Raw genomic sequence first — 13,460 nt, 5'->3', positions numbered from 1 at the left:
GCATTAAAGGGAAGCATGTTGTAGCATATAAATGCATCATTATGGGCAAATTCTGTGAGCCTTGTAAGCTTTGCAAAGTCTGAGTCAAGAAGATAGACGGTTAAACCACAGGAAATTTTACCAATGACATACTGCCAAGGTTGTTTGATTCAGAGTCCAGCAGCGACAGGTGACATGTAGACTTGTGGAAGTTGAAAACAGGGGCAAATGCTGCGTTCTAGCTCATCTTGGGGTCCTTGGATGCCTGATGCCGGATCTAAAAAAAAAAATATAAAAAAAATAAAAAATAAAAAATCAGAGGTTAGGTAGATGACGGGAATGGGTTACCAAAAGCACATGTAGTGGGCCATCATCAAGTCAAGGGTACACGTAGTGAGCCCGCTCAACGGCGCACGTAGTGAGCCAAAATCTATACAGAGTACACAGAAGACCACGAAGTGGTTTCGTAGCTTGTTCTCTTTTTTGGAAGACCACGTACTGGTTCCGCATCCAATTAGGATGCACGTAGTGCATCCGCTCAAAGGCGCACGTAGTGGGCCATCATCTTCCAGTTAGGGTACACGTAGTGAACCCGTTCAACGACGCACGTAGTGAGTCAAAATCTCTCCAGGGTACACGTTGTGGACCCACTCAAAGACCACGTAGTAGTTTCACATCTCTTTTCGTTTTCGGAAGACCACGTAGTGGTTCCGTAGCTTGTATTCTTTTTCGGAAGACAATGTAGTGGTTCCGCATCCAATCAAGATGCACGTAGTGCATCCGCTCAAAAGCGCACGTAGTGGGCCATCATCAAGTCAAGGGTACACGTAGTGAGCCCGCTCAACGGCGCACGTAGTGAGCCAAAATCTATACAGGGTACAAGGAAGACCACGTAGTGGTTCCGTAGCTTGTTCTCTTTTTCGGAAGACCACATAGTGGTTCCGCATCCAATCAGGATGCACGTAGTGCATCCGGTCAAAGGCACACATAGTGGGCCATCATCTTCCAGTTAGGGTACACGTAGTGAACCCGTTCAACGACGCACGTAGTGAGTCAAAATCTCTCCAGGGTAAACGTTGTGAACTCACTCAAAGACCACGTAGTAGTTTCACATCTCTTTTCATTTTTGGATGACCACGTAGTGGTTCCGTAGCTTGTTCTCTTTTTCGGAAGACCACGTAGTGGTTCGGCATCCAATCAGGATGCACGTAGTGCATCCGCTCAAAGGCGCACGTAGTGGGCCATCATTAAGTCAAGGGTACACGTAGTGAACCCGCTCAAAGGCACACGTACTATGCCATCATCCAGTCAAGGAGCACGTAGTGCACCCGCTCAAAAACCACGTAGTGGTTTCGTTTCTCTTTTCTTTTTCGGAAGACCACGTAGTGGTTCCGCAACTCTTTTCTCAAGAGACCACGTAGTGGTCGCCTATCTCACTTTTCCTTTTTTCGGAAGACCACGTAGTGGTTCCGCCATTTATTTGAGTTTTTGTTTCCCGGTCTCATGTGCGCATAGTCACTTAGACCATGGAGTTGTGGGACAAAATTAGAGTTCATATCTTTACTTTTATTTTATCATAGCAATTTGATAACAATTGTTACTCATATTGCCTATGAAAAATAACAAGTAAAGAGGGGCAACTGTGAACACCTAATTTTATCCTTTGTTACTAATCAAATCACAACCTTCCAAATATAAGTTTTTCTTTTGAAAACTAAAGTAACGTAACCTGTTCTTTTTTTTTAAAAAAAATAGCATAATCTTTTAATGGATGGTTATTTATATATATAATAAAATACACCTACCAACTTAAAATGATCTCTTTTCTACATAAGTAAGACATGTTAATATATCAAATCTTTTCAAAATAAAAAATACAAACCAACTAAAAAATGTTTCAAGAACTACGTGACTTTGAATTATCCATCGCACTTTGGGGATACGTAGGAGCGGGCATCAACAACCGTCAAGCCAAATTTGTAAATAATCATTTTTTTTTCTTATAAATATAAACTAATCTTATTCAAAATCATTTTCTTGGGGTGGAATAAATAAAAAGCTATTTTCTTTCACACGATTAATTAGGGTAACCATTTTTAAATGGACACTTAGGGTGCTAGTACCTTCCCTACCCGTAACTGACTCCTATACCCGTTTTGGTTTCGAAGACTAGATTCATATGGGTTTTCTAACGTTTTCCCTCTTTGATATGCTGAAATCAGTTTTCCTCTTAGGAGAGAAAAGAAGTGATCTATTGATAAAGAAATGAAATATTGCACTGCTTGCCATATTTAGGTTGAAATATTTATTTCAGTTCCTGGTTCTGAATTTATGCAAACAACTTGGAAAAACTGATTAACAAGATTTACCTAAAGTGTTCTCATTGAAATATTAATGCTTGCTACTTTCTCATTGAAATTGCTGGTTAACATGTTGTTCCTTAGATCCTTTATTTGCCTTGATATTTACATCTGCAAAGTAAGGGAACATAGTTCTAATCATGCAAATTACGGAATCTTGAAAATACTGGTTTTAACAGCTAAAATGATTCTAGGTGTTCAACCAACATCAGTTTAAGGAGTCAACCTGGTTAGTAGCTGGCTGCTTTGGTTGTTTTATTAAGCAATTAAAAAGAGTGGAGAATAGAAAAGGATTGGAGGAAAGGGGCTCAGTTCATGGATGGTTATCTGACAGAAGTGCAACAGGAAAATTTAAGCAGAACTTTTATGTAGATGGAGATGTCATTAAGAATGTCACTGAGCAATGCCCATGACAATCCAAATGGTACTGCTCACAAAGGGCCTAAGGTACTCCCTATCGCTGTCTTATGCTTTCATGCACCATTGCTTCCTTTTAATGTCAATAATTTTGATATGATTCAAAATGGTGCTTCTCTTGAAAGTCCTTAAAAGGGTGATGATTTCAAAATTAGTTAACTCTGATGAATAGTGAAAATTATCATGTTATTAGATGCTTATGAAGAGTTGAACTCTTTGATGTCTTACTGTATTAATTGTCTGTATGTGGGCTGTCATCTTCACTGTGCTGTGTGATTATAGGATAACGAACTGATTTTCAGAAACATGTTATCAATGGATAGGGTTGTATTCTTTCCGCACATAATTTATCACATGAAGCTATGAGAAAATATTGCATAAGTGCACACCAGTGACATAAAAACAATTCTTTAAATAGATTCATTGTCGAATGGTTGTTATTACAAGAAATGATAATTCATTGGCTCTATAAAGTTTTTGCTGAAATGCTCACAAGGAGACGAATTTAGCTTTGAGGCTTTGTTTGAATGCTTTACTTCATGCAATAATGAAATGTGTAACATGTTCTCTTTTCAATTTATATCATGTGAAATTGCTTAGAACATCTAAAAATGGTGTTGCTTTTGAAAGTCCTTAAGAAGATGTTGATTTCGTTTCAGTTCTCAAAAAAGAGGGAGAAGGAGAGTGGTTTGATTAATCTGAAAGTAAAGTTGTAGAGAATGGTGTTGTTGCAACTCCATTATTGTGTAACAGTCTCTTTATTATGCTTGTTATGGATTGGAACTTAGAGAAGAGAATAAGTGGTTGACAAAGTGGTTGCGGGTGGGGTGGGGCTGGGGTTGAGGTCGGGGGTGGGGTTGAGGTTGCGGGTGGGGTGGGGTGGGGGTTGGCATCGCCGGATTTAGGGTGTTTTGGTTATGTTTCTGGGTTGGTGTTTACTGAGAAGGATTTAAGGTAAGATTTTCTGAGAAGGATTCAAGGTTGCCGGTAATGCCTGGGCAGGTGAGCTTGATTTTCTCTTCTTCTCCCTCCCACATCATGTGGAAGGGATTACACAGCTGAATTTCCTTCAGTTTTCTCTCGCCACCTTACAGTATTGGAGTGCTTAACATTAGAGGTTTTGAACTATTGTGGTAATGCTCAATTTTAGAAATGGAAATGGTGAAACTTTAAATGATGAAACAAGATGAAGATGAGATTGAAGATGAACCAGATGATTATTAAGTGTTTCTTGTTTTTTATTAGTGAAAGAAATTTCAGTATTTGAATTTTTATAATATTTTTAATTTTTTAATAAAGTTTTTTATTTTATTTTATATAATTATCATTAATTATCTATGTCATATTAAATTTAATGAAAAATTATATGGCTAAAGTCACGTCAGCTCCGACTTGCTATTGAGTCACTTCGCCAGAGTTCTGCCCACGCCCACCAGACTAAATGCAAACATGTTGTAATCGTGGGGACGATAATCACAATATTTTTCGGCGAGAGACAAACTCAAACGACCTTATAAAGACATTGACCAATTTGATGATTAACTCAACAAAATTAACTCTATTATTAGTATTTTAAGTAAAAAAAAATGTACGTAAAAAAATATTAATTTCAATTTACTGAATTTACACAGGCACTGTACCCAGTTGTTCACTGTAGCAGTAGCAGAGTAGGGAGGACAAAGACAGATTGGGGGGTTTCCCAAGACAGAGTTTCTTTCATTAATAAGAGCAACTCCAACCCACAATTCCTTATTTGGTTTCTTAACACACTATTCAGCACTATTCTACACTATTCCTGTGGGCCCGTACTGCCACATCAGACTTAAGGAACTCCTAAGGAACTGAACCAGATTTTGCTCCAACCCATGGTTTCTTAAATTACTATTTGAAGGGTCCCACCCGTGTCCCATCATACAACATTAATTTATAATATTTATTTTCACCCAATTTAGATTTAAAATTTAAAATTAAATCAATACTATAATTAAATTTAATTATTTCCTTTTAATTTCTTTAATTAATTAAGAATTAATGTTTGGGCTGAAAGTTTAAAAAAAAAATTGGGCTCCAAAGATGATTTAAAAAAAAAAAGAGTCCAAAGAGAAAAAAAAAACCGGCCAGGCCGGTCAAACCAAGCCCAAACGGGCAGAAAACCGGTTCCAACTGGTCTAAACCGGTTCCAGCCGGTCACCCACTATATAAACAACTTTTCCACTCTCTCCCCTCATTCATCCCTTCCTAACCCTAGCCGTCCACTTCTTCTCCTTCCTCTCTTCTTTTTCCTCTCTTCTCCCTCACCTAAAACTGATTTCTTCATCCTCTGATCTCCCTCAGCTTCTTCTTCGATCTCTCTCCCTCACACCGCCGCCAAACAACCATTTCCCCTCCCTTCCTCTCTTCAAAGAAATCCTAAAACCCTTCCCCCTCCCTTCTCCATGAAACCCCAAAACCCTTCCCTCTCCATTCACGAAATCCGGCCACCAAACAACCACCACCGCCACCAAACAACCACATGCAGTCACCACCGGCCACCAAACAACCACCACCGCCACCATAGAGCCTCAATCTGCCCCCACATGCAAGCCGATTTGAGGTAAGATCTTGTACTCTTCTATTGTACTTCTCTTGATTTTGTTGATTTTCGTCAGATCCTGTACTCTTCTATTGAACTTCTCTCATTTCCCTTCCAGATCGGAGCAAAAACGACCGGATCGGAGCTCCTGTTCTTCCCTTTCAGCTTCTGTGTTTTTTTATTTTTTTTCTATGTAAAAAAATTTATCTTCTGTTGTAAATAAATTTGTACATCTTCTTTCTTCTAAAACATTTCATTATAATTTTGTATTTATTTTATTGTTGAATAAAATTTCTGGAATTCTGGTTTAAGAGCAAGCACTGTGTTGATTTCCTTCATTCTGTTTCGTTTTCCTCTGGATTCAGTTGAAGCAAGTGAGAGAAAATATTACTTTTTAATGTTAAGGAACCAAAAAGCAGAGTTCCTTGCCCAAGGAACTCTGCACTGTAGTTAAGAAACTAAAACTGCCACATAGATCAGCTCCAATGCTGCAAAAAATAAGAAACGGTTCCTTAGCAACTCCAACTGGTCTAAGAAACCAGCGTTGGAGTTGCTCTAAGAGACACGATCTCTCTCTCTCTCACGTTGCAATCTTTCGTTAGTTCGTTAGTTATTGCTCAAAAGCCAAGTTGTTGTGAACCAATTCAATTCAATTCTAGCTGCTACACCCACCAACCCTTTGTGATTGATTGAAAATGCGAGGAAGAAGAAGGATGCAAAATTGACAATTCAAAATCCCAACATGATTAGCAGCAGAATCAAGTGTGACCCAGTTGCTTATGTTTCTCTCCCTCTTCTCCTCACAACACACTTTCCACCCACTTCTCATTTTTCTCTCTCCCAACAACTCAAACCCTCTTCTTCTTCTTCTTCTTCTTCTTCTTCTTCTTCTTCATTGTTGTTCTTCTCTGCAACCACCACCCCACCACCACTACGATCCCTCTCTCTCCGGAACTTCGCCTCTGCCACTATGCTGCACCATGACCCTTTCGTCGGTAACATCTATGCCACTGCTATTTCTGGCGTTGTTGCCTTGTCCTTCCTTCGATTGTGGGAAGAAACTGCTACAAGAGGGCTATTTGACCAGGTGGGTCTTCTTGTTTAGCTCATTCTCGAGTTCCTTTGCTGAAATAGATTGTGTTTTTAGGTTTGGTAATTCAATGCTAGCTGGGTGACAGTAGGGGCTAGCTTGAAATGATGATTTTCTTACAATTTAGACTGATTCTCGAGTACCATAGTTCAAAAGGTTGTGTTTTTATATTTTGGGTATGTGGGTTTGAGTTGAGGGAAAATCATTGTGCAATATTTTTATCTTTCTTTCCCCCCCTAGTGATTCAATGCTAGCTGAGTGACAGATGGGGGTTGTTGGAGATGATGATTTCTTACAATCTTAGTGTTCACTGGGGAATTTGAACTATGCCAATTGAAGCATCAGTGAAGTGTTTCCTGCATTTTTTTTCGGCATGAGTGTCTGTGATCTTATACCTAGCTTCCTGGAAGAAAATATAAAACCCCTCTGTCATGGTAATTTCTGATGAGAAATTATTTGTTGCTGAATGTTGATTCTCTCTCAAAGAATGGTAAGAGCTATGAGACATAAGGATTGGGTGGGATGAAGGGTGAAGGGTCTAGGGTTTGAATCCTGAGGAGGAACTAATTTACTAACTTTTGCTTTATAAAAAAAGTATTTTGCAAGAAAAGAGTGGTACATTATTTTAGTTATCTTTCATCAGCCTGTAGCACTTAGGGTATGTTTGTATTCTCATTGGTGTAAACGGGCGTCAGCACTTTTGGAGTCAAATAGTGAATGAAACTCTTCTGATGGATTGAGATGAAAGTTTGTACATGTTTGACTCAACTAGTATATAAAGATACACTTTGTCTTATAGTGCATGAGTTTTGTATGTTGTTAATCATTTAATAGATGCTGATATGCTATATTTCTAAATGTATATCTTGTTAATGTCTGCAGAATTCCCATTAACTATTTTTCCATGTTTAGAAATTGAATAGGAAACTTGTACATGTAAGCATTGGGCTGGCATTCATATTCTGCTGGCCGCTATACAGGTAATCGTATAGTTTATGAATTATCAGCCAGTTCAAAGTCCTGTCACCGTTGCCTTTATTGAATGAACTTTCTTCAATCATTACAGTGATGACAAATGGGCTTCATTATTTGCTGCTCTTATTCCGGGAGTCAATATACTCCGGATGCTTTTTATTGGACTTGGAATTTTGAAAGATGAGGGCACAGTGAAGTCAATGAGCAGATTTGGAGATTACAGGTTCCAAAATTGTACTCATGAATGCCAGGGAGAATTTCTGAATCTGTGTAACTATTAGTAGTTAGCTCATTTTACAGTTAATTCTTTCTAGAAAAACATATCTTACTTTTAGGTTTTTAAGCTGATGCTGATCAGTCCTGACCCAATATAATATGAATACTTCAGCGTTTTTTATTTTCAATGTGGTATGTAAAAAAGAAGGGTGTGTAGTGGTACGAATTACCTGCTAGGAAGAAAGCTTGGGCTTTTAGATGTCCTTCTTGAGAATTAAACTAACAAAAATTCAGTTAAATTGCCCTTGCTTGATAATTGGTCACATGTCTTTACGTTATTTATTCATTTGGTCTCTGTTTTTCCTCTGCACCAGGGAACTTCTTAAAGGACCACTGTATTATGCCGCAACTATTACTTTGGCTGCCGTATTGTATTGGAGAACTTCGCCTATTGCCATTGCTGCGATCTGTAATCTATGTGCAGGAGATGGTAAAGTTGCCTCAGTTAATTACTTGTAGTTCTATATGTTTAAATTAGCCAATCTTTAGTCATAAGCCCATTGTCCCAACAGTTTAAGCTGAAAAATGAAAGCATGTGAAGATTTTACAACTCACAAGCTGCACAAGAAGTGCTTTTTAAAGTTTTTTAAAGTAAAAATGAACAATACAAGAATAATAGCACTTCTGCATCGATGTCTAGAATCTGGATTTAAGAGCAAAGAAACCTTATCCTCTTACTCCTTGAAAAGACAGGATCTAGTGTGCTGTTTCAGGTATGGCTGACATTGTTGGAAGGAGATTTGGGGGTAAAAAGATTCCTTACAACAGAAACAAGTCATATGCCGGTTCAGTTGCAATGGCATCTGCCGGATTCTTAGCTTCTGTTGGGTAACATTCTGTGGACTTCTGTTTGATTTATTTTACTTTCCCCTGCAAGTGATAACGAACTTAACCTATCATTTACATTAACAATGAATGGTTTAACAGGTACATGTGGTATTTCTCCTCATTCGGGTTTATGGAGGGAAGCTGGGAATTGGCTCTAAGATTTCTTATTGTGTCTGTTGTCACAGCTGTTGTGGAGTCCCTTCCTATAAGCACGGAGCTAGATGACAACCTCACAGTTCCACTGACTTCCATATTGGTGGGAAGTATAGTTTTCTGATATAAAGCCAGAGCTAGCGAGTTAAGGCCTTAGTTTGAACTTGGTTAGAAAATGTTCATTCTATAATGTTAAGTAGGCTCTCTTGTTCACAGAAAAGCAGACAGGTGCTTGTAGTGTCTCTTCACCGATCATCACCATTGCTGATGGGGATTTGCAATCCTGCGTACACTCTACGGATGAATACTTTTGATTGTGACTCAAAATGCAGCATTGGATGTTATATTATAGCCATTTATGGCTTGTTTGTATTATATTTTTGTTGCCTCGATGCAATTTGAACAAGTGTTTTTTAAAAGGAAGTTGATTCTTCCTTTGGCTGAGGAGTAGTCGCTGTGAATGAAAGCTTAAACATTTGTTTGATCATTGTTGAAACTTGTGAAACTTTCATCTGGGTTGCTCGAGTTATCTCGAGGCTGATTGAGGATTGTTTCTACTTGGATTTGAAATTGACATATACTTTCTAGGAAATAGCAACACAAGCCCTTTTGTTAGTCCAAGCAATTTCAGATTTTGTTTGTTCATTTTTTTTAGTACAATTTTTTTAGTTTTTTAAAAGCCCTTTCACAATCCTTGATCCGCTTTAGAATTGGCTTTTCTTTTTTCTTTCACCTGATTTTCTTTTCAAGGTGTAGACTAGTTAATGTTTGGCCAAACTTACGATCCTTAAAGGGATCAAAATTTTCAACATAGCAATACAACAATGTGATGACATATAGATTATTAAGGCACAAGCACAAGCACGCTTGCTAATCTCCTCGCAAGTGCAAGTAATTCACTAACCGTTGCTGCTGTTGGACTGTCAATATTTTTCTAAATCTGTCAAGCATGCTTGGGCCTATGATGTTGAACTTTTTGCCAATGCATTATTGTTCTGCCATCTATTTAGGGTGCCCACTAGGGTGGACCTTTTACATTTTGGTCCACCCATGCACCAATGTTATTACTAGGATTGTGACCCGTGCGACGCACGGGGCCTTCATACGTAGTTTTATCTTTTTTTATGATTTAGATTTTATATAAGCAACTAACTGAGCATACGTTGTTGAATAGCTAAAATTAAAAGCTATAACATAATATGATTTATGTTACAAATGGTATTAGAATATATATGCATGAGATGGAACTCGAGATGGCTGTCGTTGGCAAGTTTGGAAGTTTTCTCCTTGTGCCTCTTGTCAAGAAGCGTTGTTTAGTTTTGGTTTAATTTTCCTTTGTACAAAAAAAAAGAGATGTCTTTTAGTACAAGAACATAGTTTCTTTCACACCTCAATTTAAGTAGGAAAAAGTTTGAATCAGGATAACGAAAATATGAGATGAGATAGATGATACAATTGAGAAAGATGAGAGATAGAAACAAAGTAAAGGAGAAAGGGATTGGAAAAAAGATTAAGTGTAAATAAATCCTAGCTCTTGATACAATCGAGGAAAAATAACCAACAAAGCCTTGAAATATGTAACTAAGAAATTCAATTGTCTTTCTCAAAGGTTTGAAATATCTATGAAAGAAAAGGAGGTGGAGGAAAGAAAATAATGAGACCCACACATCAATAAAGTCCACCATTAACAAACTGCCAGTATCAAGCTCATTCTTGGATTATAAATCGTAAATCAAGATAAGAGTTTTGGAGAAATCATGTTTTTAGGCAGCTTAAGATCACCACCATCCACCTAAAAAGTAAAAATAGTATACACATATATCTTTATATAATCAAATTGAACTTGTTAACAAAAAGAGACACAAATGTTCATCAAATTGAAAAAGTTTCTTTATGATTTGAAGGAAACATCATTGAGATAAATAATTAATAATCGAAGTGAATGTATTTGATGTGCATTGATATTCATGATGTCATGAAAGTGAAACAGGATAGCGAAAAACTCTGGGAAGTAGCAAGAGTGAGACATACATGACATGTTATGCCAATGAGTAGTATTGCTCAAGGCATTTCATTTAGTTATAAGCTAGAATTATGCGTTAACAAAAATCTTTCAAATTTCAATTAAGAATAGCTATTCAAGAAAATCTAGCAACAAAGCCATATAAGAAAATTATAATCTAGATAATTAACTCTATGAAAACCCAAAATCCAAAATGTCAATTACATGATAAACCAATTCAGATCCCCTACCAGCTGCATCAAAACTAACTCATGCTAAAATTGGATTTACAAATTAAGATTATATTTCTTGTGCTGGATTTTGTATAAAGATCTTCTATATCCCCAGAGACATAAGATAACATGGATATTGCTTCTTCAAAACCATGTACAGATTTTTCAAAAATAGCTTTTTCCACATCAAAACTTTTTGCTTTTCCTTGGAATAGTCCTTACATAAACAGTTAGTTTTCATTTAGCCATGTCATAATTGTAGGGTTCGATTTTTCTTCGATCAAACTTGGTTCCTATGCTATCATTAGCCGTAACTAAGGGTATTCTAAACTCGGAAAAATTATCGGATCAAAAACTGTCGCAGGGGTATTTTGGTCATGATTTTTAACTTAGAATTTCAAAACTGAAATCCCAAAAAGCAAATTTGACAGGGACGTCACCAACGACGTTTATGACAACTAATCCTACTAGCACTAAGCTAAGGCGATAGTTTTCAGCCCAAAGAACGAAGCTTTACTCCAAAAATGGGTATTTAAGGCATAAATTGATTCCGGCGGAATTTCGGCGACATAACGGAAAAACTAATCCGAGAGAAGTGATCTTGGGCACGTAAGGAAGATGTTTAGAATCAAAAATGAAATATTTAGGATAGTTTTGCAAAAACCTCAAAACTATCAGCTCAGAAAAGTCTACAGAAAAGCTATGGAAAAAGAGATCAGAGGTAAGGATTAGCGACTATACCTCGAAACCTTGAAGTAGCAACTGATTAATCGACGATCAAGCAAGAAATGAACAAAATCTTCTCTTCTCCCTCCCTTGTGAAACTCGCGGCCTTGATGAAGAAAATGGGTAAGATTTTTGTGTTTTTCTTCCTTTCTTGGCTATATATAGAGGTTGGCAAAACGCGGTAAAATGAAAGTTTCGCGAATCTGATTTTTCCGGCTTCATTCTCCATGAATTCTAAGATAGGTTTTGGCGACATAAATCCAAAACTAAAATGAGGTCTCCTTGTATTTTTGGTAACTAACGCAAAGTCGGTGTAAAACTATTTTACCCGATAAGTTGCTTTTTGCATCGAATGTCGGAATAGAAAACTTCCATCTGAAGAAAGATTGAAATCATCAAGAGAAATGGGTGTACGCGTGTAGAATCTTCATTTGATGTTCCGAATAGAAAAAGTCCTCATAGTCGGGTGATTCTAGGGTTTTGAAATACCAGGGTTTCGGTTTCGGCAAACTTCCGATGATTGGAATCGGACGTTCGTAGATTCTAGAGTTTCGCCTTGAAACGATTGTGATATATGGAAAAAGAGAAGTTCTAACATTTCTCTGAAGATTTTTGGAATTAACTTCCATCGTGCCTATAAGTGAAAACTAGCTATTTACTAGGGTTTCTGACCTAGGTTTAAGCGTATAACGATCGTGCTATAACTTTTATCGACTTCGATACAATCCTTTGACTTTTCCTGAACTTTCTCCTTCATAAATTTATTTCATTTGGTAAACTCTTGTTCAGGTTTCCCTTCACGATACATCAACCCTAATCGTGAATAGGATTCTATTTACTTGGCATAAGTTTAAAAACTTGGGCCTTACACCTCTCGCTACCCCGATGCGCTCTTATACTGGCCTCACGGGCTTAGGGCCCGAGCCAAAATCATCGATGATAGCAACAGTGGGTGAGGGACTCCGCAGAAGTCCCTCCCACAGGCTCCTCCTCTGAGGGGTCCTCATCATCAGAAGATGACGGTGGTGGTGGTGCTCCTACTCCTGGTCCGCAGTGCACGCCGGGTGGCAAGTTGAAGCTCACAGTGTACCTCCTCAGCACTCCCTCCGTCAGGTGTCCCAGTCGGTCGACGCGGTCCTCCATAATCCTCCCCGAATAAGTCGCACGGTGGCCAGCGGGGTCGACCACCCATGAACCGGGGTCATCCTGGTCCAGCATCTCAAACCGGGTCCCCCCCGAAGAATGGACCATCGTAAACCAGTCCGCTATGGACATCTGACAATGGGCGTAGTCCGCCAAAGCACACACAGAAGACGCGAGGGTCAACTCCAAAGAATTATGTAAATAATAAATCCAATAGGTAAAGATAAGGAGTAGCCACTTAGGCTTATAAGTTAGAGATAGCATCCTAGAGTTGTATATTTCACAATGAATATAAAAGACGATAATAACAATTAGCATGCATCAAATAGGTTTAACAAGTATCAATCACACTCAGCGACTAAGTTAGTATGCATGTTGCGTGAAATGCAATGCCGGTTGACAAGATGCATTCCGGAAGGATGGGCATCAACGAGTCAGCCCTAGCACCAGCCACGGTGGGACCATTTCTGCTCGCGTGTCTCTTATACCACACAAAGTGTAGTCAGATCAGCAGTAAACCCGAAGGTCTGCCATTTTCGTCTGCTACTAAGAATCACCGCAATGTTCTTATATGGAAATCCGGGTCTTATGACCATTTTAGAATCCACTGAGGTCCGGTATCCCGCCGTGTATTAACCTCAAAATGAGTGCATGAATGCAAAGTGATTAGCCAAACAACGTCTCCGACCTCACTCGACACGTCGCC

General features: G+C 38.3%; 1 protein-coding gene and 1 long non-coding RNA gene across 2 annotated transcripts; both read left to right on the top strand.

Moving 5' to 3' along the window:
* Positions 1-4,887: 4,887 nt before the first annotated feature.
* On the top strand, positions 4,888-5,639 carry LOC130723593 (uncharacterized). The gene is made up of 2 exons (XR_009014309.1): positions 4,888-5,349; positions 5,447-5,639. It is a non-coding gene; the product is annotated as an uncharacterized LOC130723593 (long non-coding RNA).
* A 255-nt stretch (positions 5,640-5,894) lies between these two features.
* On the top strand, positions 5,895-9,137 carry LOC130723834 (probable phytol kinase 3, chloroplastic). The gene is made up of 6 exons (XM_057574972.1): positions 5,895-6,415; positions 7,331-7,398; positions 7,485-7,616; positions 7,984-8,099; positions 8,383-8,497; positions 8,597-9,137. Exons 1-6 carry the CDS (start codon positions 6,071-6,073, stop codon positions 8,772-8,774), a joined length of 954 nt encoding a protein of 317 aa, XP_057430955.1. The 5' UTR covers positions 5,895-6,070; the 3' UTR covers positions 8,775-9,137.
* Positions 9,138-13,460: the final 4,323 nt, after the last annotated feature.

This window comes from Lotus japonicus, chromosome 6 (genome assembly GCF_012489685.1).
Source record: "Lotus japonicus ecotype B-129 chromosome 6, LjGifu_v1.2".
Lineage (NCBI taxonomy): Eukaryota > Viridiplantae > Streptophyta > Magnoliopsida > Fabales > Fabaceae > Lotus > Lotus japonicus.
Note: the sequence above shows the minus strand (reverse complement) of the source record. Positions and strands in the feature narration are given on the sequence as shown.